General features: G+C 38.6%; 1 protein-coding gene across 1 annotated transcript; it reads left to right on the plus strand.

The window, feature by feature from the left end:
- The first annotated feature begins 354 nt into the window (after nucleotides 1-354).
- S1P (membrane-bound transcription factor site-1 protease) lies at nucleotides 355-26,527 on the plus strand. The gene is made up of 20 exons (XM_089730090.1): nucleotides 355-737; nucleotides 3,188-3,367; nucleotides 6,738-6,824; nucleotides 8,869-8,962; nucleotides 10,653-10,873; nucleotides 11,403-11,543; nucleotides 12,476-12,634; nucleotides 13,291-13,378; nucleotides 14,248-14,429; nucleotides 15,188-15,352; nucleotides 15,670-15,819; nucleotides 16,269-16,351; nucleotides 16,992-17,197; nucleotides 18,533-18,731; nucleotides 19,164-19,227; nucleotides 19,585-19,725; nucleotides 20,250-20,390; nucleotides 22,380-22,560; nucleotides 24,412-24,600; nucleotides 26,007-26,527. Exons 1-20 carry the CDS (start codon nucleotides 504-506, stop codon nucleotides 26,228-26,230), a joined length of 3,129 nt encoding a protein of 1,042 aa, XP_089586216.1. The 5' UTR covers nucleotides 355-503; the 3' UTR covers nucleotides 26,231-26,527.
- The last annotated feature ends 453 nt before the right edge of the window (nucleotides 26,528-26,980 follow it).

A 26,980-nucleotide genomic window follows, 5' to 3' on the forward strand; every position in this document is an offset into this window, starting at 1 on the left:
GTGGTTTATTAACTGCTTAGTATCTGTGAAAGTACATGTAAATGTGGGAAAACGAAACAAAGCCGCTGAATGTAACTTCTCTGAATCCTCCAAAAAGTCTACTAAAAAAGTGGCAGTAAATGATCACCATTTTGCTGAGATTATATTTCATCTCATATCATCTCATCTCCTTTCATTTCGTTTTCATTTCATTTCCTGCCATGTTTCATATTAATCAACTTCATTTCATTTCATAATATTATCATTTTTCATAAAAGTTTTCATTAAAATAAAAATAAGATTTGACCTAAAGATTTTAGTTACCAGGTCATAAAATCCCTTAAAAAAATACACAGCAACACACATCAAATCACAGATTATCACAGTTTACGCCACACGATATGTACATATGACAAAAAATATTAAAATCATTTTTCAATGCTAGATGTTTCATTGTAGATATTTTTATATAATAAGTAAATTAAACATAGCATGCAACAATGTGATAAAAATAAGTAGAAAAAATGGGGTTCACCCATACAATTCTTCTAAGTGTAGTGCTTTATCTTCCTATCTTATTAATTTCTTCTAAAGAAGTGCGTGAAAAAAATGAAAATTGCAATAGCACTGAGTCTGAACGTGTTCAATACGAGTTCACTACCGATGTTGTTAAAAGTCAGCACATAATAACATTTAAAGGATACTATCCCAGGAGCACAAGAGAAAATTATGTAAATGCCGCTCTAACCAGTGCAGGTGTAAGTATCCAAATATTATTATGAATTTTTATGAGAAATGCAACAGAATAATAATTTACAGTAAAATATAAAAATACAATGCTAGGTTTTAATAAATCTAAATATACGTTTCATTTTCAGAATTATCATATTATTTCAACCCTTCTATTGTACATATGCCTTCTTATGAAACTTTACTTGCGTCATGAAATAATATTTTTAAATACTTACTTCATTTTTTACTTTCATCTTGTAGTAAACGCATTGTATTGTAGCTAAAGATAATATTTAAAAAATAAGTAACTTACTCCTGGAAAAGATTTTAGTTACTCAAAAACTAAAGTCTTTTTTGCTTCTCTTTGCCTGTCTATGCTACTAACCTTGAGAGGTTACACTATATTCACCCGACATGTACAAGGTTTACCCTAGCAACTTTGCTTAGGACAGTGCTTTGCTGAATCTACCATCAGAAACGCTACTCACTAAGAAGATCAGGCGATAAACTCAGTGGGTAAACCATTCGTCACATTTGATTTGTTCGACAAGAACTATAACTGCTGGTTGGAATACCTTAAAGCACCAATAGTGGATCAAAAGGATCTGAAGTTAAAAGACATCTTCAACCATTGATGTTGTAATTATAGAACTAGGACTAGGAGTAGGACTAAGCAGACTTTGGCCCTTTATTCTTTTTAAGGTGGATGATCTAATTCAGTTTTATATATCAATTGCTTACTAAAACCAAGAGCATTAGTTGCACATTTGACTTCATGCAATAACTTTATGAGTAATTTGAGTGCAATTTTGGCCTCATCCATAAAATCTCTTAGAATTAAATCTCTCAATAGTATCATCAAGATAAAATTATACCTCATTAGGATGACAATGATATTATTTGCGTAAAGCCCTAAATTGATGTCCTTAAATGTACAAATAAGGATTTTTTCTTGTTGCATTTTATTTTTTTATAATCTGAACCGACACTCTCATTGAGGAAATGGTATAAAACTACACACAGATAGCCAAATATATTTCATAAATAAATAAATAAGCCACTATAAAAGCAGAACTAAAATGAAACAGCCATTGCATTTATACAAGTCCTAAGGTTAATATATAGTAGAGGCGGATCTATTGGACATCTATTTAAAAAACAATTAACAATGCTAACTGCAATCATATTTAAAAAAGGCTTGGGAAGCTTGGTGGCTCTCAATTAGTGGTTAGTGCTTGGAGGGATAGGAAACCAGGTCAGAAATATTATCTATCTATCTCTTAGGTTTATGGCGTTTTCTTTTAGATTTCGCCAATGTCAAGTGTATATAATACTCTGCTTTCTATTTCTATTTCTATTTAACGAGCAAGGTCACAGATATTCACTAAGAATTAAGTGAGTAGCTAAGAATGTTTGATGACAGGATCTCTGTTGATTTACCTAAAACAAATAAGACGCACACAATATATATACAGGGGTTAGTTCGATAAAAGTCAGACAAACTACAGCTTATTATGGTTAATGAATGAACTAAGAATGTAAACGAAAGGAGAGTTGACAAGGGAAATAAGAGATTTGAGATCAATGGGGTGAGGAATATCAGGAGGAAGGAGATCATAGAGGGAGGAAGATAGACGACAACTGAAAAACATGTGATTTGGAGAGCTCAGAAATATTAAATGTCTAACCTGTCATTATTATTTTTTAAATAATAAGTACATGTTATTGCTATCCCACCCAACTAACAGTATTCCAAATTTAAATCATCAATATGAATAAAAAATATATGACTGCTTATCTTGCAGTGAGATATTGTGTTATTGACATTTAGTGTGAATGTATGTATTGTTATTATCAATTTCTTATCATTTAATTCAGCCAGTCTTAGTGTAATTAATAATAAAAACTACAGTGTATACAAAGAACAGATAGTAATATGACACTATCAACTTCCGCATTTAAATTATGTTTTTATTTGTTAAATACCCATGCCAAATTGTAGTTTTAGTTATTTTAGATTTATAAAATTTTATAATATAAAGAGGAATCCTATGTTCATAGTCGAGCAATGACATATGTAGTGGTCAAGACCTGTGTCTATAATCGAGAAGTGGCTCTCCAAATGAACTATATTGAATTTAATTTAATTCAACCATCAGCTGTACCAGCTCCACAGTACACTTCCATTATGCTCTAAACAGAAGGAGTCCATTCAAATTTTTGATAATCCTAATCTATGGCTTTTCTAATTGCTCTAAACTTGTGCTTTTAAATTATCATGGCTTCATCATCGATTCAGAATATGCGAAAAACTTGAAAAACTTAGGGCTGGCTTTATATGTACATCACACAAATTTTATAAAGCATTATGTAAAAAAGATGATTTAATCTAGAAGTATCAGGTCTGAGCTGTAACAAAAATAATGTTTGTTGTAAAAAAATACATTAATTTTACTACCCAATATTTTGTTCACAGATAACAGACTGGAAGATTATTAAACGCAACAATCCAGCCAAAGAATATCCTAGTGACTTTGATGTTGTCGTCCTAGAAAATGCAGGAAGAAAAGCATTGGAAGCCCTGCAAGATCACCCCGCAGTTCGACGGGTCACAGCCCAACGTCAAGTCACACGGTCCATAAAGTATGTGAAAGAGGTAAGACAAATATAGACTAAATAAAGCAAATATTTACTTACTAATTTATTATTGCACGGGCAATTTATATTTAAAAGTGATTGTACTTTTTTTTTCCGGGCCGAGGGCCGAACCTCCTACGAAGTCCCCGCGCCTAAGAGGCGCGCGGGGTATGTGAGACTCAACGATCTGCAGGTGTTGAGATCAGACCGCGGGCCCAAGGAATTTAGGGCCCACCCACTAAACGACTCCCCTGCACTCTTACACCCGGCGTCCGATCTCCGTCCGGGGTCAAAACCCGGTCAGAGTAGGGGGGTTCCCGCGGTCAACACTACAACCAGACACGCGGCGCCACCCCGAGGACGCCCGACCGACCGGTCGTCGAGGCGATAGTCGACGACCAACGACGTCAGTCTCCGCGGTACGGCGGCCCTTCAGGCCGCCCGGGCGATGCCGCTGGTGTTCCGGGATACCCCGCTGGGCCAGAACCAGCCTGCCGGGTCGGAACGCGATACACCGCCGACCGGGTTGCTCTTCCACAGTATGTTCGGCGACGACAGCGACGACGAAAATGCGGACCGCATCGCAGTCCGCAGCCGCCGACGCGTCGTCCCGTCCTCCTGGTGCCAGCGCGCTAGAGTGACGGTAGCGTGCGGCGCAGTCTCAGCCCCCTTAGGTCGCCCCGTGACCATCACCGGGAGGAGACTGCCTCCTCATAGGGGCCGGAGCTGGACAAACGCCCTCCTCCGACTCCCGGCTCGACGGCGGCGGCACGGCGCCGAGAGGGAGGAAGAGTTCTCCCTCTCCCGTTCCGCCGCCTCCTTCTGCGAGATGGTGGACTCGCAGAAGTCGAGCATCGCCTGCCAGGACTCATCGCTGCCGAGCATCGCAGCCACGACGGTCGGAAGCGACAAGTCCGGTCCTATTTTTGCAACGAGGACGCGGCGCTGCTCCGCGAAAGCGGGGCAGCACGCGAGCGTGTGCTCCGCCGTGTCCTCGTTGCAGCCACTGCAATGGTGGCACTTCGGCGTCGGCTCCCTCCGGGCGACGAGGTGCAGGTAGCGACCGAAACAGCCGTGTCCCGTGAGCACCTGCGTCGCTCGGAAGGTGAGACAAAAGTGATTGTACTGGCTTATCACTATAACAATTTAGAGACATAGTGCATGAGTTGTGAGTTTCATTTGGAAGACGGTATGTATAAAATCTATAGAGAAAAAAAAAAAAAAAAACCATAGCCACAGTACAGAGTTGGAAAAATATCTGTATGCTGATTTTAATCTTACTTCAATTAACTTCCTTACAATTCTTACAATTTTATCAGCATATACTCAAAGTACGTATTATAAATAGAATGAAACCTTGGAATCGAACCAATGAACAACAACAACATTGTATCTTCATGTGACACACTACATTTTATCTCACAACATCTATACTAATATTATAAATCTGAAGAGGTTGTTTGTTTGAATGCCCTAATCTCAGGAACTATTGATCCAATTTGAACAATTATTTCAGTGTTAGGTAACCATTTATTGAGTAAGGCCATTATAGATTTTTCTGGATTTCTCCAGGATCTGTTCATCAGATCTTGATGATTACGGGACCATTTGGGAAGTCTATCCTTTCGAACAAAAAAAAGGATTATCCCAATCGGTTCAAGCATTTTCGACAAATCGGTGAACATTCATAGATAAAAAAATTATGATCGAATTGTTAACTTCCTCTTATGAAATCGGTTAAAAAGCGTGAATTTGGTACCTTAAATAGAGCTCCTTAACATTCTATTATTCATCAAAATATTTTCAATTTCTACGTAATTGCAGAGGCGGGTAAAATTTAGCATTATGCCAAAGAAACTATTCCACGTGGCCGAAGTTGCGAGCAAAAGCTAGTGTGATATATTTTCAATGAACATCTTTAGAATTTATAAAAGTAAATTTCAATATGAAAGTATTTTGTTTATTTTATATTATTTATAGCATTGATTTTAAATGTACCAGATGAACCGACGACATAGTGAGAATTACTGGGTCACGTTGGATGCAAGTGCAAGTGGCATTAGACCGCACTGGAGATCAGTTGGAGAGGCATATGTTCAGAAGTGGACAGTGGACAGGCTGAGATGAATAAACGAATGAAAAATCTTGTTGCATCCTGTCCACAGTTTGCTTATTTTGTAAAAAAAATTGTGCACTATCTACCATTAAGTATTTGTTATTAGGTATGTTTTCCTAAACCTGATCCAAATATTTACTTTCACTTACATTTTATTCATTCAAAATTGCCAAAGAAGACAGACAAAAACAGGCCACCAGATAGTAATTTGATGTCTTATAAACATCACCAGTGTAATGCAGTTGGCACAGTCAAACCACCAAATACACTTTTAACTCACTTTTGTACATAAATGTCAGAGTATTATAGTAATACCGGCATAATCGAACCTGTAGACCGAATGGTAAGTAGTCGTAGTGGTAGTCGACGTCGCCCAAAACACGTCATTACGGATCCTCCCGATCCATTAACGGTGCTTTTAGGTACCACAAGCACTGTTCATCGTACTCGTCGAACCCGTCGCTTACGACGAAGGGACGAGCGAACTAAGCCATAGACACAGCCCACTGAGTTTCTCGCCGGATCTTCTCAGTGAGTCGCGTTTCCGATCCGGCTGTAGATTCTGCGATGCACTGCTCTTGCTAGGGCTAGTGTTAGCAACATTCCGGTTTGAGCCCCATGAGCTCACCTACATGTTAGGGCGAAGCTAAAATAGCCTCTCAAGGCTATCGGCATAGGTAAGAAAAAAAAACCACCACCCTGCCTATTTCTGCCTTGAAGCAGTGATGCGTTTCGAATTGTAGTGCGGGGAAGTGGTTGTATTGTAAAAACCGAGACTTTAGAACTCATATCTCAAGGTGAGTGGCGGCATTTACGTTGTAAATGTCTATGGGCTCCGGTAACCATTTCACACCAGGTGGACCATGAGCTCGACCATCCATTTAAGCAATACGGAAATTACGTTTATTCTTAAGAAAGCATCTCAATTTTAATACATGGCTTACAAATAGAACTACTTCATTGCACCAAAAATATTACAATTACAGTACAAGTTTTCTAACATTGTTTAGTATCTTAGTAGTCATCATTAGTAGTCATCTTAGTATTTCATTGTTTCTGTCGACGATATAATTCAAAAATGGAATTCTATTTAACAAAAACTAGAATAACAGATCTGATTTCGTAATAAAATACAAATTGAAAAGTTGAAAAAAGCTTTTGGCGGGATTTAGTATTATTTATTAATCGATTTAACAAAATTCTCCACAGCAAATACACAAGGACATCTCAGATTGGGAATCTTTCTATGACACTGTATGTTCTCTTTGTTTAGGATGAGTGTGGATCAGGGGGCTGTTTGTATTCTGGGTGGCGGAATTATCGCGGAAGAGGACTGCACTCTCTTCGGAAAACTCGTGACGTAAGTAATTTCTTTATTTATTGCTTATATGTGCTAGCTCACAGCCCACCTGGTGTTAAATGGTTACTGGAGCCCATAGAAATCCTCAACGTAAATGCGCCACCGACCTTGAGATATAAGTTTTAAGGGTCTCAAGTATAGTTACAACGGCTACCCCACCCTTCAAACCGAAACGCATTACTGCTTCACGCCAGAAATAGGGTGGTGGTACTCACCCGCGCCGACTCACAAGAGGTCCTACCACTAATCCATTTTGAAATGAGATCGTAGTCTCAATTGTATTGTATAATGGCTGTTCAAACTGGAACGCATGTCTGCTTCGTGACAGAAATAGGCTGGTGGGATGGTACCTACCCGTGCGGGCTGACGCGCGCTACTTCGAGAGATTACGCAAGTTTATGAACTATGCTGATTATAATTTTCTTAAAAGATGTTATTTCTTTCTAGAGGACACGTGCTAAAATTTGTATATCCTATTAGCCTATAAAAATATGTACCTGCCTGTGGAATTCGAACACGGGCAAGTTGCTTCGATACGATTACTCGAAGCGTCTTATCCTTTAGGCCAAGATAACTTCAACGTTATTAATATATAGGGCATCATTATTATTGTACCCAGGACCATCCAAATCTTATTATTTCCATTCTATTCTATTCTAAATATTCTATTCTAAATTTTATTTTATCGATTTCATGGCACACATAGGATGATCGTAATATATAGTGATATATATTACTTTTTTTATCCTATTGTATTATCCACGGTCCTTGATACGTGGCAAACTTTCAACATAATCGAACGTCTTGAAATTTGTATCAATTACGTATGAAATATTCCTTTACATAGATACGTTGATAAGACCAGACCAATAAAGACGTTTTAAAAAAATAGCTATTATACTCTTGGTTTATACGCCATGCGCGCTGGTCGATGATACCGAGAAGTTGTAAATTCGTTTACGTTTCATGAATTACGTCATTCCGAAGTTTGGTACACGCATAATAATATAATTGGGTTTATGAACGCTTTACCATGATTAAACTTCGTTCAAGGCCCGCCGCTAATTCTAAGCTTTTGTCATTAATTTATCGCCAACGCTACATTAGGGCCGCGTTTGATATCAATAACTCACCAGCATTGACGTTTCCCCCAGTCTTGTAGCCGAATGGGCTTTTCCAGCTACGTCCGGACGGGTAGGTTAGCTTTCGGGCTCAACCTGACAAAATTGCTGACACTAGCCCTAGCAAGAGTAGTTCTTCGCAGAACCTACCGCCGGATCGGAGTCGCGATCCACTGAGCAGATCCAACGAGACAGACACTCAGTAGGCTAACCATTGACTTATTGTTTATTTTAGCATCCTCCTGAGAACTTCGCGTTTCTTTCACAAAACGATATCGAAGGTTATTCTAAAGTAATTTTCAACTTCGTCATCTCTCCAGCGAGCGGCTATGTTCTGAAATTTTTTGACTAAATACAGAGTAACGCCTCCGGTAAACCGGAGCCCATAGGACCTCTCGTGAGTCCGCCCGGGTAGGTACCACCACCATGCCTATTTCTACCGTGAAGCAGTAATTCGTTTCGCTTTGAAGGGTGGGGTAGCCGTTGTAACTAATTCGAGACCTTAGAACTCATATCTCAAGGTGGGTAGCGGTATCTACTTTATATATGTTTACGGGCTCCAGTAACCGCTTAGCACCAGGTGGGCTGTGATCTCGTCCATCCATCTAACCAATAAAAATATCTACAACGTAAACGCCGCCACCCACCTTGAGGTATGAGTTCTAAGGTGTCAGTATAGCTACAACGACTGTCCCACCCTTCAAACCGAAACGCATTACTGCTTCACGGCAGAAATAGGCAGGGCGGTGGTACTTACCCGTGCGGACTCACAAGACGTCCTACCACCAGTAAGTCTACAATCGATTTTAAAAATTTCAGAATAGCAGTCTTTTAAAATGTATCATTGATTGGGTTTCATTACAGATGTATTCGTACAATTGCCTACGATTACAGTTAATTTACGTCAATTGATATTGTTGTAGAATGGATACACGTCACGCAAACTATTACGGACCGTCCCACGCCAGATCACCTCTGTGTTGAAAGCAGACGTTCTTTGGTCTCTTGGTGTCACAGGTACTATTTTTTATTAGTATTAAGTTAATTTTATTTAGAAACTAGCATTAAAAATTAACATTATTATTTATTGTCATTATTATTAGGAAGTCCAACACTCATATAAATATTAGCCTATCCATTAAGTACACGTAGTTTCTACATGAATACCGAGTTTCAAGTCAAAAGGTGGCATGGTTCAGTAGTTATAACGGAAAATCCGTAAAAACCACTGTAGATTTATATATTAGTATAGATAAAATATGAACTGTGTATAATTATATCTTAAGGCAACAAACACACCAAAACTTGGTCAGACGCAACGCCGAATGAGTGGGGATGCGTGCAAGCGCATGGCCCTATGGGTTAGTAAGAAACTTGTCAGGTGTACTAATCCGCATTAAATAATATAAAAAAAAGTTTTCGGAAATATCTATATATATATACCTTTTTTAGAAATTTCATATTCATTTATGCAGCGTGGTCACATTATTCAGCAGGTTTTAAAACCAACCGACCACACGACATACTTTTATACTTTTATTTAATCACCTTAAGTAGGTACTGCATTTAATGTAGCAAACAGTTAATGTAGGCATGATGTAAAGGTATCACTAGAACTGTAAAACTTTATTAAACTCAAATAATTGATGAAATTCTACATAATGATCAATATAATCATCATCTTGCGAAAAAAAATTTGCATCTGCACCATCGATTTCGTGGTATGATTTTTTTTAAATAACGCCTCTATTTTTGCCTATAAATACGTGTATGTATTTCACGCATTGTTTCTTATACATGATCCTTTCAGATGTTTATTTATTGAATTTCTAATTCCGGTTGTGATATTCGTATTCTCGCCACAAGGCGATGTTTGCGAGAAAAATAATTTAAAAAATTTGCTAAAACAAAATAATATTTCCCTAATTAAAATATCAATCAACTAAATCACATCGTGGAAATGTAAAATGGATTGATTATAAAATTATGCTCCGATATTATTTATCATCTTTTTTTGAAGATTATGATATTTTAAAAGAAAGATAACAATTGAATTTAAAGTATCTATTAATTGAATTTAAAGTATCTAATAAGCCTGAAGTCCCGACAGTTCAAAACTGTCTTTATGGTTTGCGTTTGAATTTGAAGACCTCATTTTGCCTTTATCTTGCATTAGCACCCTGCAACTAAACGATAACATGAATTATATGAATGATGATACTATGAACGGCCGCCTGCCAAGTATTGGAATCAACTGTGAGAATCGATCTTAAAAGATGTTTTTAAATTGAATGATTTACTCTTTTTTTTTTTATTGCTTAGCTGGCTGGACGAGCTCACAGCCCACCTGGTGTTAAGTTGTTACTGGAGCCCATGGACATATACAACGTAAATGCGCCACACACCTTGAGGTATAAGTTCTAAGGTCTCAGTATAGTTACAACGGCTGCCCCACCCTTCAAACCGAAACGCATTACTGCTTCACGGCAGAAATAGGCAGGGCGGTGGTAACTACCCGCGCGGAACCACAAGAGGTCCTACCACCAAAAACACTCTGCTATTGTCCCACGTATTTTATTTGTTTAGGTAGAGTGTTGTCTTAAACGATTGAAGAGAGCGCCTTTGAAAGATGCTACTTTACAGAGTAACTTTTGCTTCAACTATTAGCAATATATTGACTCTGTTTTTCGCCACATGTCCATTACAGGTGAAGGTATAAAGGTGGCCGTGTTTGATACCGGCTTAGCTCGTAACCATCCTCATTTTGGGCGGATCCGTGAACGTACCGACTGGACGGGAGAGGACACATTGGACGACGCCTTAGGCCACGGAACGTTCGTTGCCGGAGTAATAGCTTCGAAGGCCGACTGTTTGGGATTCGCTCCCGACGCCGATTTGCACATCTTCCGAGTATTCACTGATAATCAGGTATTTAAATACGAAATATTTATTTTTTTACGCGCACGCTTTAGAGAGAGAGAGAGAGAATACACTTTATTGCACACAAAAACACAATTTACATACATTTGTACAATAGGCGGTCTTATCGCTAAAAGCGATCTCTTCCATACAACCGTTTAATTTCAGAAATTCTGGAAAATATAAATAATATAGCAGGTATGTTGCGGTGTACTATATATAATACATTATTATAGAAAATACATACATACAATAAACAAAATATATACCGTTAATATATAATATGAAATATATACCAATATACATACTTACATACAATACATACTAATATACTTACATACACATAATGCATCAACAGTATGGAAATCATAAATGATGATGCAAACAAACAGCTAAGCAGATAGTAGTGTTCCTTAACCATTCTTTTAAAAAAGGTTTAAAGTTGGAGCACTCCGGACTGCTTCCAGCAGAGAATTCCACAATCGAAATCGATTTACTAAATTTTGTTTCTTAAAGATCGCTATTTAAATCTCAACAGGTTTCATACACTTCGTGGTTCCTGGATGCGTTCAACTACGCAATAATGCGCAAAATAGACGTTCTCAATCTCAGCATCGGGGGACCGGATTTTATGGATCATCCGTTTGTCGACAAAGTCTGGGAACTTAGTGCTAATAAGGTAATTTGGAAGCAAAATATACTTCAAAATTTTTAATAGTATTCATATTTATCATACGTTGTTAAATCATAGTAATCAAAGGTGGTAGGACCTCTTATAAATCCGCACGGGTAGCTTCCACCACTCTGCCTATTTCTGCCGTGAAGCAGTAATGCGTTTCGGTTTGAAGGGTGGGGCAGCTGTTGTAACTATACTGAGACCTTAGAACTTATATCTCGAGGTAGGTTGCGCATTTACGTCGTAGATGTCTATGGGTTCCAGTAACCACTTAACACCAGGTGGGCTGTGAGCTCGTCCACCCGTCAGTATAGTTACAAAGACGCCACCCTTCAAACCGAAACGCATTACTGCTACACGGCAGAAATAGGCAAGGTGGTGGTACCTACCCGTGCGGAATCACAAGAGGTCCTATCACCAGTTCTCCCTGTGATGGTGTATGGGGCCGAGATATGGATGCTCACAAAGCAAATTATGACCAAAATGCAAGTAACACAAACAGCTATCGAACGGGCTATGTTAGACAAAGACGTACCATGTTCGTCTTTGTCTAAATGCTGCTAAAAAAAATTCGTTAACGTTTTTATAAAGTTTACTACGCTTTATGCTAATGATTGGTGCTTTTCTGTACCTCAAGCACCGGTCATCGTCCTCGTCGAACCCGTCGCTTGCGACGAAGGGCTCGACGAGTAAATTAACCCTCAGACACAGCCCACTGAGTTTCTCGCCGGATCTTCTCAGTGGGTTGCGTTTCCGATCCGGTGGTAGATTCTGCGAAGCACGGCGCTTGCTAGGGTTCGTGTTAGCAACGTCATCAGGTTTGAGTCCCGTGAGCTCACCTACTAGTTAAGGTTACGCTGAAATAGCCTCTCAAGGCTCTCAGCTTAGGTAGGAAAAAAATAAAAGTAAATGACTTATTTATTTGTTTATACCAGGTAATAATGGTATCGGCGATTGGTAACGACGGTCCTCTGTACGGCACACTGAACAACCCCGCTGATCAAATGGACGTCATAGGCGTTGGCGGTATAGGGTTCGATGACCGCATCGCGAAATTTTCGTCGAGAGGAATGACAACATGGGAGTTACCACAAGTGAGTTTAATGTCATTAAAGAAAAAAAAAGATTTGAAAAAGAAATAATTTATAGTTAACGTTTTGTAGCACTTAGATTACCGTGCAGCATTTCCGAGTATGCAGATTGTCTCATCGTAACAGGGTGATGCTCTACAATACTTGCATACATTTCGTCTTGACCTATGGAAGTAGTTAGTATTCGCTCGCATTGACTGCATGCACATAAAATCTCTCCAGGTCATCCAATCTCGTTCTGCAGATTTCGGAGCAGTAATGTTTGCAGCATTCATAAATAATCGTGGGTGTATCGTCTAAACGTTAATGTAACGCGAAGTTTGATTAACCACTGTCTTGAAGATTATAATGTGGATAATAATAATAATAATAATAAAGGAATAACTCATACACGGTCATCCGACTTCAAACTGTACTATGGAATCCCCTGTACTATGGAAATCTGTGATTGATAAACACACTTGTATATGTCTAAATATATATAGATAATAAACGCTCAGACGAAAAAGCAATGTAGGAATCGAACTCACGACAATCGAATCAGTCCAGCGGTCGGGCTCTAGTTATTGTACAAGCGAGTCAGTCATACGTCTATATGCGCGGAAAATCTTTGCTAAAATATACATAAATTAAAGACATAGGTTTTTTTTTTGTTTTAGGGTTACGGTCGTATGAAGCCCGACATTGTAACATACGGCAGTGGAGTACGTGGATCGAGCGTGAACGGTGGATGTAAATCACTTAGCGGTATGACCTTAATCATTTTATATGATACACCAGATGGAACGAAGACCTAGTGAAAATAGCTCGGTCACGTTGGATGCAGGTAGCAACTGGACATCAATCGGAGAGGCCTATGTTCAGCAGTGGTGGTAGGAACTCTTGTGAATCCGCATGGGTAGGTACCACCACCCTGCCTATTTCTGCCGTGAAGCGGTAATGCGTTTCTGTTTGAAGGGTGGTGCAGCCATTATGATTATACGGAGACCTCAGAACTCATATCCCATGATGGGTGATAGCATTTCCGTTATAGATGTCTATGGACTCTGGTAACTGTGAGCTCGTCCCCCCATCTATGTAATATAAAATAAAAAATATGGCAGGTTGAGATGATGATGATAAACGTCGTAGAAGGAAAAACTGCTATATCTTTGAAAAAATTGTCACTCGAACATAATGTAACAAGATAAGGCTGGGTTAAAGATTAAACTAGCGGCTCACATGATGTTAGGAAGCTACCAAAGGTCATATACATCACGATTTACATGCCCCCCACCCATTTTTACACTGGAGTCTCATAAAGTCTCCAGTGTACCTACTGTATAGCGAATACGCGATAAGGGTAAAAACTCCTTATTCGCGGTTCCTTCATTCGCGTTTTCACATTTGATGGATCTAATCGTCACATTGATAAAAAGGATTCCGATATGTAGGTATCCAACGGAATATCCTGTGTGAACGCGTTTTTCCATATTCATTTCTGTATTCGCGGCTTATTTACGGGTCATACATATACCCCGAGAATAAAGAGCTTTTACTATATATACCACTAATAGATATATGTAAATAAATCTGTCGGCTTAATTATGATAAAAAAGAGTCTTTCCAAAAAACAGGTACATCGGTAGCGTCGCCGGTTGTAGCTGGCGCCATAGCGTTACTAGCGAGCGGTGTTCCACGTCAGAATTTAACTCCGGCATCTGTTAAACAAGCCTTATGCAGCACAGCGCTAAGACTACAAGGGCCTAACATGTTCGAACAGGGACACGGGAAATTGGACCTTATCAGCGCTTATCAGGTATGAACTCTGGTTCCTTAATAGGGTTCCTTAACAAACTCCTTTGCCTTAAGGCTTGCAATAAGAATAACCAGAATGTCGACTTGGTCAGTTTTGGACCGAGAATATAATTTTTAGCGCTGTTCATCGTAATTATCTCCTGCCTACTTAATTCGGTGGATGGTGAAGGCGAAAATACTACATTTTGAATTGAACCAATTGTTCTTTAAATACTATTATTATATATCTTTAAATACTACTACATATATTATACTTCACTTAGTTTTCTTGATACTATAAGTAACATTAATTATGTAATAATTACGGCAACGTACTATTTTCTTATCTGTATTCTACCCAGTTTGTTTTGGGTTTACTGGCCAAGCCAGCCGGTCGCTTAAGCCTTGTTCGGACTAGGCGAGTATTTTAGTCGAGTACCGAGTAATTTAGTGGCTAAACTACTCGCCCGAAAAAATAGAACAAAATGGATTGACTTGACTAAATTATTTACTAACCTACTCGACTAAATTTTTGGTGCTCAGACACATTTAGCTACTAAATTACTCGGTACTCGACTAAAATACTCGCTTAGTCCGAACAAGGCTTTAGGTCGGTTTTATTAATAAAAATGTAACTTCAGTGAAGCGAAAAATACATAAATGAATCTAAATCTTGAAGCTTCAATGAATAAGATCGAATTTCGATAGTTCAGCGAACACTGGTTACCATAACAAAATGTCAGTGTTATTTATTAAAAAATATCCTTTGTTCTCGGTCAGTTCCTCAGGAAGTACGAGCCGCAAGCTACATTAAGCCCGAATTACATCGACCTCACCGAATGTCAGTACATGTGGCCGTACTGCACGCAGCCGCTGTATTACAGCTCGCAGCCAACGATCGCGAACGTGACCGTCATTAATGGACTCAGCGTTGTTGGGAATGTGGTAAGCTATAATACGTTACGTTTAAAACTACGTATAATGACTGATAAATTCCTGTCCTATTTACTGGTGGTAGGACCTCTTGTGATTCCACGCGAGGAGGTACCATGCCTCTTTCTGCCGTGAAGCAGTAATGCGTTTCGTTCTGAAGTGTAGGGCAGCCGTTGTAACTATACTGAGATCTTAGAACTTATATCTCAAGGTGGGTGGCGCATTTACGTTGTAGATGTCTATCGGCTCCAGTAACCACTTAACACCAGGTGGGCTGTGAGCTCGTCCACCCATCTAAACAATAAAAAAAATGTACATTTGTATATCAGAAAGAAGTCTCGTGGCATCCACATCTGCCCCATGGCGTTCTTCTCTCGGTGTCTTCAGATTACAGCGATGTCCTTTGGCCTTGGTCTGGCTGGTTGGCCCTCAGCTTCACAGTCCGGGAAGAAGGGGCTAACTTTGATGGTATCATCGAGGTATGTACATATAAAACTATAATATAAAAAAACAATATTAAGCCTTCCCGCCTTTATATCGTACCGCTCCCGGTCAGGATATTAGGCTAAAGTAATAAATATATTGTATTGTTATAGGTCTTTGATACGTGGTAGGCAGTGGTTTGGTACGCAGCGGCTTGGCTTTGCCCCTAGCATTGCTGAAGTCCATGGGCGACGGTAACCACTCACCATCAGGTGGGCCGTATGCTCGTCTGCCTACAAGGGCAATAAAAAAATAGTGTACAAAAGAACATTACATATTTAAAAAAAAAACAGACTGCAAAAACATAGATGAAATTATGTCTGTTCTCGATAAAATCTTAAAGTATCAAAATTATCTATTAATCGTCTTGTGTTAGTGTCGAAAATATATGTGAATAGTTGTCTTCAAAAATCTGTTCATCATCATCGTAACTGTGTTCGAACAGGGTCACGTGAACGTAACGATCGAAAGTCACGACGATACAGGTGATAGAACAATAAAGAACGCCACACTCACATTGCCGATACGGTGAGTCCACACTGTATGCTCTAATAATTATAATAAGTTAATAATCACATCTCCAAAATGTTTGCCTTGAAAATTATCTACATTTACGTGTGTGTTGAACTAAACTTTAAATGTTTTGTTTGTAAAAGTAGCAATTTATTACATTTTATATTCGATGCTAGCAATCGATGTGTTTAGTACTGCAGATTAAAGAGCATTTCTTTTTTCTCCTACGTGAAGAAAGTGTAACTTTTTCTCCCTGGGTACAAGTGCGCATGCGCGTTAGTGTCTACGTCTGCTCTCACGCACATAAAATTCTCTGCCATTGTTGTGCTGAGGTAATTTGCAATATTGTGTTTAGTGTAAAAGTGAAATAAACACTTGGTGCACAATGTACTATTTTCTACTAGTATATACGACACGGTGTCAAATGCCATACAATCAATCAATGTCAAGTAGTTAATAACTACTAATAATAAAGACTGGTTTTGTTGAAAAAGACGTAACTGTCAAATGAACAGTTCAAATAGCGATATTGAAGTCGCGATATTGAAACGCTTAGAGAAAGATAATTCCACTAACAAAAGTTTCTCAGTTTAATATTAAAAAAAAAAAAAAACAATAAGAAAAACCATAATGCCAATGCTTGTTTACATCATAGAGCTCGAGTGATCCCAGTTCCGGTGCGATCCCGGCGTCTCCTCTGGGACCAGTTCCACAGTCTACGTTACCCCGGCGGCTACTTCCCTAGGGACGATCTACGAGCCAAACACGATCCCCTCGACTGGCACGCTGATCATATACACACCAATTTTAGGGACATGTACAGGAGATTGCGCGAACACGGATTCTACGTTGAAGTCATGGGTGAGTACTGGGCCGCGATATAAATAAGGAGTATTAGTGAGTACTAGCGATCCCGCAGTGGTCGAAATTCGACTATAATTAACTAAAATTATAAGTTTGAACATTATTAAGGTTCTATGGTCAAAGATTATTATTATACTTTTTTATTTTATACTTTTTTATTGACAGATTTCTCCAAGACTACACTTAGACAAATATTAATTGCAATACACAATAAAACAAACAAACAATATTTAATCTATTCTCAATTTGACTACAGTCTGTAGGCAATAAGAAAAGTTTGATAATAAACAAATAATATACATGCACTCCTTCTCTATATTCTTTATAAGTGTGGGAAATTTTATACTCCTCCGTCCGTGAAATTTGCGTAAAAATAGATACAAAGTTTTTGCTTCACGTATATATATTAAATATATAGATTAGTCCATAGACAAAATAAAGTGGATGCCACCGCCCTCCTCGAGACATGAGGTCTAAATCTCAATTGTTTGGTATAACGGTTGTCTCACCCTTCAAACGCATGGGTAACACCAGAAAGAGTGCTAGTACCTACTATGCTTATTAAACAAATTAAAAATGTTGTCGATAGGATTTTATATTCTTTTACCGTAGAAATCATTCGTAGACAATGTGCTTAGTGCATAATTCATTAGAAAAATTGCTACCTGCCTGTAGGATCCGAACACTGGCACAGTGGCATCGCCCGATACGAGTATACCGAGCGTCTTATCCTTTAAGCCACGACGACTTAAGATTAAGGGTCGTGGTACGCTATGCAAGCACGCCAACGTCACCGCTCCAACCCAGCGATTAGCTTGTCATTTGAATTTGACCCTAAAATCGTATGTCGTATAATATTGTTACGCGCTGGGGTTCGGGATAAATAAAATTCTACCGAATCACAAGTTAACACTGAATACTTAAAACACTTCACTACACTTTAAAATTCTCAATTCGCTTCAAGTGATCCGTTCGCTGTTTCGCTTCGAGTAGTTCCGATTACTGACTGACTGCGTGCTTGCTATCCCTGCAACGTTTTTATAGTCGGTACCACATCCCTAGAATTATCGAGAATATTCCACACATCTCTAGTATTGTGTTTCCGCGATCTGACAATAGATGGCGTTGTACTTCTCGAGTGTTCTAGGTGCTACTAGATCCTTCGATATTCGTTCGGCGATAGATGGCGTTACTCCTACCGGCGTAACAATATATTTCATAACGTCAATATAAAAAGCCAACAGCGGTAACTAGCGGTAGCAAAATTCAATACATAGCCGTGCCGCAGCTATGCCCTTACAGTGTGCCATGACCTTAACTGTGATTTAATAGGTACACCCTTAACATGTATCGACACGTCGCTCTACGGCGCCCTGTTACTCGTTGACCCCGAAGATGAATATTTCCCCGAAGAGATGGCAACACTGAAGAAAGCCGTTGACGCTGGACTGTCGTTAATCGTTTTCGCCGATTGGTACAACGCTTCCCTTCTGCGGCACGTCAAGTTTTACGACGAAAACACAAGGCAATGGTCAGTACCTACTATGAAATTGAGCATGACAAAAAAAAAAAATCTAATGTGTTTATAATACAGTTATTTCGAGACATCATCATGATTTACTTTAAAATGTTAAACTATAACTTGAAAAATCAATTAGATAATATATCATTATGTATTGAGGTTTTATTAAGGACTAGCGACCCGCCCTCGCTTCGCTTCGGAAACATTAAAAAACACATGAAACCAAAAATAAAAAATAAAAATAAAATTAAAAAAAAGTAGCCTATGTTCATCAGGGACAATGTCGGCTTCTAATGGAAAAAGAATTTTTCAAATCGGTCCAATAGTTTCGGAGCCTATTCGAAACAAACAAACAAACAAATCTTTCCTCTATAATATTAGTATGGACTAACACAAACATTTTAAGGATTTGTAATATATTTTTATTGTATTTATTTTCAGGTGGATTCCTGAGACGGGAGGATCAAACGTTCCCGCTTTGAACGATTTACTCAGCATGTATCAGGTGTGGTAACTATTTACTAAATCTTCAATAAAAATAATATGACAGAAAATGTTCTGTTGGCTCTGTATCTTGGCATAATACATAGTATTATAATACTTACTGCTCTGGAGAAGGATCTCAGTGTTGAATTCCATGTCCTGTGTGACACCCACGGGAATAGATGGTGCCGGTCTAGGTCATCACACGCCACATTTATTTTTATTGCATAAATGGGTGGACGAGCTGACAGCCCACCTGGTGTTAAGTATTCACCGGAGCCTATAGACATATACAACGTAAATGCAGCCACCCACCTTGAGATATGAGTTCTAAGGTCTCAGTATAGTAATTGTGTTAATTTGTATTTTTACCTAATAGGTGGCGCTGGGCGATCGAGTATTTGAAGGTTCGTTCAAACTAGGCGGACACCCGATGTATTACGCAAGCGGAACTCATATACACAGCTTCCCTGAACACGGTGTACTGATCACGGCACCGCTCAACGATCAAGGGCAACAGGTAAGAACAGTACATACAGTCACATAGGGCGATGGTATTTAAATGAGCAACTCGTATAGGTCAATAACACATCCTGTACCTCACAAATTTTAACGATGATTTGATAGCTTTAAATATCTTAATACTTATTAGTTTATTATCGGTAGGTATTGCTGAAGTCCATGAGCGATGGTAACTACTCACCATCAGGCGGGCCGTATGCTCGTCTGCCTACAAGGGCAATTAAAATAAAACATAAAAAAATCACTTTAAAACGTGTTACAGTACCCGCCGATAAATATTGCACATCGACCGTGGGAAAGAGACGGTTAATTGTTGCATCGTAGAGCATTATATCTGTCGCACATTACCTAATTCACACTTAGTCTCTATACACACCGGATCGTAAGTGTTTCGTCGCACACAGGTAACGCTCTACAACAAAAACAAAATTAGACGACTGTCTCTTTCTAAATATCGATGTGCAATATTTATTGCCTGGCACTGTACATTGTTTTTTTAAATTAAACTTTTTGTTCTCTCAGATAATATCAGGTGAAAAGCCGGGGGCTGCGAACAGCAAAACGGAAGTCACACAACCGTTGCAAGTCCCGATACTAGGTCTCCTACAAACTGATGGAGATATTCATGACTATTCAAACGATACCGTGGATAAAGTACCTAAGGTAAATAGATTTGATTCTGATACGGTTAAACATAAAATACAGGATATGAATACTATAAGCTGTTCGAATTACAAATTCGAACCTAAATCTGTAAAATAATATAGTATTTAAATAAAAAATAATTATATAATATTTTCATCATTACATTTCGGAGTTAATTTCCCGTCACCGTCAGTTATCGATTTTGAACCGTGTGTTCTCTGAACGTTATAACGTGTCTTGAAATCCTATCAAGCGCCAGGCAGAATTAAAGCTCAGTTACTCCTTTGGGAACGATGACTCCTCTCAATTAAAGAACCGACATGGCCGTCATAAGGCCATAGAACAAGACTTGACATATCTATATAAAATTAGGCACAGACAAAAATAGTTAACTATCGTTTCGTCCTCTTTAACCGATTTTCTCTTTGCTTAGTAGATATTTATATATATATATTGTCATTAGGTATAATAGCCGGCAAACTTCTTGAGCATTTGTTGACGTAGTGGGGGTAAGTTCGCGCATGGTACACTCACGTGCAAAAACATTACTTACTCTGCGTCATAATGCTATTAAATTATTAAAATCAACATATGTATTTATTTATATATTTATTAGAACATCAACAAAACATATAGGTTAATAATTGTAATAATTTAATCTTGGGGTAAAATAGATATTCCTTCTATTAAGTCAAAACTAGAGCTGTTGCCAGGTCTTGGTTCAGTTGAAGCGAAGCTGGTATTTGTAATTTTTTTTTCGTTATCATAATCTTAACCATCATCATCATCACTGTTTTCATCACACGAGTCGCTATCATCGTGATTAGTCGACATAGGGCTCATCAGTGTAGTTTACAACTCGGTCGATTCGGTCTTCTTTTTTGTCTATAATTAATTATTTTTTGAAGATATTCGATTCGTAATAATCGAATGTTACTTTTTTCAATTACCAGCTTCCGATTATTTTCTGTTCTTTGTTTCCATCTAAAGCTTAGCTCTTTCATAATACGTCGTAAGCTTCATTCCGAGCCATTAAAATTTATATCTTCTTTAAATTTTTCGAAGCCTTTCTACGGTACGGAGTTTCGCTGCTTGTTATGTAGTTATTATGATTACATCTTTTTATTACAGATTGAACGAAACTATCCATTCCGCTAACTTTCTTCTTCCCTGATCTTTTCTTACCCGGAGTCCGAAACACGGCGGGCAAGCCAGAGCCTTTAGCTTCCTTAATAATGCACCTAACAGTACTCACTGATGGTTTTGTTACTTCCGAAGTCTGTTTTAATTTTTCCATATCATTCTTCCCCTGTTTTATAATGAAGCAATATACGTCGTACACAATTTTTCTACCCTTTCTTTTGAATACTACACCAGTTTGTCACGGCATAGTGTATGTTTTATAAAAAATCAACAAACACTCATCAAATAGCAATGGCAACAAAGTCCACAAGCAATTATAACAAATAACTTAACGATTAATAACGATAGACTTTCCACTGTACGCAAGCGTACTTTTGGGAGCAAGCGGAATGAGGGCGCGGTGCGGGACGCAAGGTTCGACTGATCTACCAATAACGCGCTCGATACGATTTCCCCTGCCGTCGCGCCTCACCCTCACCACCAAAGTGATCTAAAATTCGGTTCTGCGCAGTCAAGGTCATTTGCTCAAGAAGTTTGCCGGTTACTATATTCTTCATTTCTTTAATTATTGTATTCCATCTTCGAGCTGATGAATTGCCAATGTTATGTACGCCATTATTGTCACATGCATCAGGTCATGAATTAAATAGTTTAAGTTATTTTCCTATGTTAAATGTTTGTGATGTGGCTGTACTTTTTTAAATAAATAAATAAATATTGATGAGCTTTAAACTCATGAGAGCTTGGGTTTGAAAAAGTTACTATCATGTCCATAGAAAAAAAATATATAATAGAAAGGTGAATTTCAAAAATTGATCGTTAGGCGGTTTATCTGTACGAAACGTGTCGTTTTTTAAATTGCAGTCTGGCCGCCTGGTCGTTTACGGAGACTCATCTTGTCTGGAAGGTGGAACCGCCCGGAACTGTCACTGGTTGCTTTTGGCCGCTTTACAATACGCAATAGTGGGTCACGTGCCTCCAGCTCTCAAAGAAGCCGCAACGCCGCAAGAGAAACGCGTCAGAGATGTGCATATAATCCCTTCAGGTGCATAACTTCAAACTCAACACATTATTTAACCAAGTTTAATTATCCTACGAGATCAAGAAGAAAATTTCGTATTTGTGTGACAAAATACTGTCAGATTTGTACTCCTATTAGCCATGAAGCCAATGACGCCTTAATAATCATCCGGTCTACGATAGGTAGATCGCATCTGTACGTAAAGGCTTCGTAAAACAGAACGCGTACTTAGCGCGCGTCAGAGCACTAAACTGACGGTGCGCTATGACGCCGAGATGTGTTGTACTACTATGGTAACATACCGTCAAATAGAGCGCCAGCGCTATAGCGCTTATTGCGCTGGCGCTCTGACGCGCGCTAATTACGCGTTCTGTTTGACGAAGCCTTTTAGGACGCTTCGACGTCAGGTGTTGTAATTTTTTACAAAGTTTATTTTAGCGTCCGCGTGAATGTGTATTAAAATACTGGATAATGCCCGGAAAATTGATAGAATTACTTAGAAAATACCCTTGCTTATGCAATGCCGCATGTGAATCAAATCACTCGACATCTTAATACTTTTAAATTTTCACACTGCTATCGAAAGGCACTATGATTTGGAGGATGTTACGTTGCATCAAGGAGCGTTGGGCTCATTTAGTCAATTTGTGTGACATGAAAAGAGCGCGACGTTAAAACGCAGCGCTAAGTACGCGTTTTGTTTGACGAAGCCTTAATAGTGGCATTTCGTCTCTGACTTCATTGTTGTTGCTGTCGTTGTTGTAGTTCTAGAGTACCGCTGTATGTCAGGGTCATATGTACCCGCTGGTACATATGACCCTCACAAGTTGTCTCAACTTCACCCTGTCTTGCGCTTGCTCCATTACGTTAGTCCAGGTCAGACCAGCAGATGTCGCTCTCCGCAGTACATGCCAAGTGTGTACAAGGCGACCAGGTCTTCTCTTGCTGTCATTGTGCTCTTATAATATTCTAAGTGTAGTAGTCAATATAGCCCGTTAAGCTGGGACTTTCATTTTAGTATGCGTATGAAGATTTTACTGAGCATCGAAATCAAAGGAACACAAATCACTGGAAAAAGCGAACACTAACAACTTTCTCCAATTTAATCTTATTCGTAGAGATTTCGTTTCAACCGGACACTTTTCTATTCAACAGTGAAGCGAATGAATACTGAATTAAATTAAAAAGTGAGTTGCGGGAAAGTAATGGCAAAATGAGCAAAGAAAAAAAAATTAACAAAATTATTTCTTTTATTTCTGTCGCGAATTAGTTACGCGTCCCAATTCGAGTATTTGAGATAACAGTAATACAAGAAAACTGTGATTTTGACCTCATGCTTCAAGGCTAGTATTCGCGTTGTATGTGTTAACCGTTTCACATTAAGTAGGCTGTGGCGTTCGTACAAAGCAATAAAAATTAATAAATAAGAGCGAGTACATACACATTAGGCGCTTGGAGTAGCTTTGGGCGCGGCGTTTAACGAGCATTACCAAGGTGTTCATACTACTAGCTAATATTTTATTTTTATAATCTGGACTTTGCATGTCCCATATGTTTTGGATTTGGATTATTTGGACGCTTTTGGATTTCATCTATAATCTGATCAATTTCTGATCAGGACCGCGCGTTTTGAGATCCAAAAGTTCTTTCGCGCTCTCAGAAATTGAACGCACGTTGCGCGGGCGTCAGCTGTGCGCTTGTAGATACATGCGCCGCCATTTTGCTGTACATTTGATCGCGCGCTTTCGTGTACGGTGCACGTGTATAATGGAGATCGAACACTTCGATACAGATTTATTTATAGATGAAATCCAAAAGCGTCCAAAGCGCGCAATGTGTACCCGCTGTAATTGTTGCATGAACGTAAATCCATAGAACTGCCTCGACGTGCCGAAGGGGGACGTCTCCATGTCTACTCTCGCGTCCTATCGCCGGATGGAAGTGGACCACGTCCAATACCAGAATGCTTCAGTCCTACACCGCTACCGCCCCAGCCAGTACACGCTGCTCCATCTGCCAGGACATTGGCTCCTAGACATCAGCCTACAGATCCTAAGAGTATCGGTGAGTATTTTATTTATTATTTAATATATTTTGTACACACAGCTGTTAGAAGAAACACGACAATAAAGATACATAATACAAGGGCACTACTTATTTCATGTTGAAATCTCTTCCAGTAGGCCCGGCCCGCAAAAGGAAAGAAGAATTAGGAACACAAACCTAGTGCATACAGTAAACATTACATATAATATTTGTAAACATTACATATTATTATAATATTATTTGATTTGTTTGAATTTAACGAATATAAATATTGGTATACTAGCGACCCGCCCTCGCTTCGCTTCGGAAACATTAAAACACACATGAAACGAAAAAAAAAAAATAAAAAAAATTTTAAAAAAAGTAGCCTATGTTCATCAGGGACAATGTCGGCTTCTAATGGAAAAAGAATTTTTCAAATCGGTCCAGTAGTTTCGGAGCCTATTCGAAACAAACAAACAAACAAATCTTTCCTCTTTATAATATTAAGTATAGATTTCTAACAATCTATTCTAGTTAGACACACACTAGGTCACGACTTATTATTAGTAAACTTGGAAGGAAAGTATTTTGTTTTAAAAAGGCTTTCAAGAACAGTATTCGTTTATTCTCTGACAATTCGAAGGTAACATAGTTTATATATGTGTGCTACAAAAGCACTCAGTTAAGTATTTCCAACTGTCACACACTACACTAACTCATAAAGCTTTAGTCTACGCACAATGACTGTGTTGTCAAAGAGATGGTATACCACAAAGTTAACATGACATCACTTCTTAAATATTTAATATTATTCTTTGAAATTCTGCTGATACAATACAACAAAGTTATAGTTTAATGAGTCTGTCTAAAATTGCGCGCCAAAACGCTGCTTGTCAAATTTTTAATAATTAAAGTCACCGTTGAGTGTTAAATTTTGAAATGAATTAAAAGTTCCATGGTGTTTGTTGGGCCAACAGTGAAATCATTATGAACGTAAGATATTATGTTTTCGAGAATTTATGAAATCAGATGTTCTGACAGGCGTTTCTTGACACTAGTCCGGAATATATTTTTTTGCTTTTATAGTGTTATATCTTTATGTTTTCATGTTGTTAATAATGTCACGTTAATTTTGAAATAGCAATATATATTTTTTTATTGCTTTGACGGGTGGATGTCCTCACAGCCCACCTGGTGTTAAGTGGTTACTGGAGCCCATAGACATCTACAACGTAAACGCGCCACCCACCTTAAGGTACAAGTTCTAAGGTCTCAAGTATAGTTACGACTGCCCCACCCTTCAAACCGAAACGCATTACTGCTTCACGGCAGAAATAGGCGGGGTGGTGGTACCTACCCGAGCGGACTCACAAGTGGTTCTACCACCAGTAAGATTCGTGAGATTGTAGGTAACCTACTACCCAGGAGTCTAATACTTGCAGGTCCTCCAGAAATAGAAGGCACCGAACCAGCGCCCAGAGCGTGGCGAGGAGCAGGCGCTGCGCCTTCCAGAGTTCATCCGCAGTCGGAAACGACACCCACTAGTCTAACGAACCGAGCTATCACACTACTAGCGATCGTCACTGCTATATACACTGTCGCTCAGCTGTGGAAGCGGTGGGGCCGCAGGATCCGGAGACGCAGAATCATCTCTCTAGCCACCTAGCACAAGGCCAAGCCTGCTGAAGGCAAAAAGAGAAACCACGCCTGACGAAGTCGTCAGAGACTATCACCGGGGCCAAAATAAATAATGTATAGTGACGTCATTATTCGCCACAGTGATAATCTGGTGCCGAACTCATCACGATTCCCATATTGATATGTGATAGTAAGTGTTATTGTATAATGATATAGATAGAGTTACGTATCCACGTACTTGTAACAGTGATTAATGTAGCGAATGCCAAAATCGAATTGTATGTTTATAATTACCTAATTAATATTAAATGACTTTTTTTACATACTTTTACAATATTTATTGTAACGGAACATGCGGTGTCCATTTTAAAATAATTTATTTAAATTTACTTAAAATGTATAATTTTTTTTTTTTTAAATAGTTAATGAGTGTGTGTTTTTTGTTTAGTTAGTGTGTAATTACGTTATATTTTAATATTATTTGCATTAATGACCGACCAAGATATGAAATTCATTTTAGTTGAGAAAAATACGTTTAAATTTGACATGTTAAAAATTAAATTAAAATTCCAAGGGGCGCTGAGGCTTTCCTTAAGCGAACCATTCTCTATATTGTATCTCTATATATTTATCAGTTTAGTAAACATCTAACAATATCAGGTAATGAAAACGAAATACAAACTACATATTTCTTGTCTAGACTATGTTATCTCACGACTTCAAAACAACTAACCTTGACCATTTACTTGAGCTATTGTAATTATCTCAATTGTACTAT

This window comes from Bombyx mandarina, chromosome 01 (genome assembly GCF_030267445.1).
Source record: "Bombyx mandarina strain Sakado chromosome 01, ASM3026744v2".
Classification (NCBI taxonomy): domain Eukaryota; kingdom Metazoa; phylum Arthropoda; class Insecta; order Lepidoptera; family Bombycidae; genus Bombyx; species Bombyx mandarina.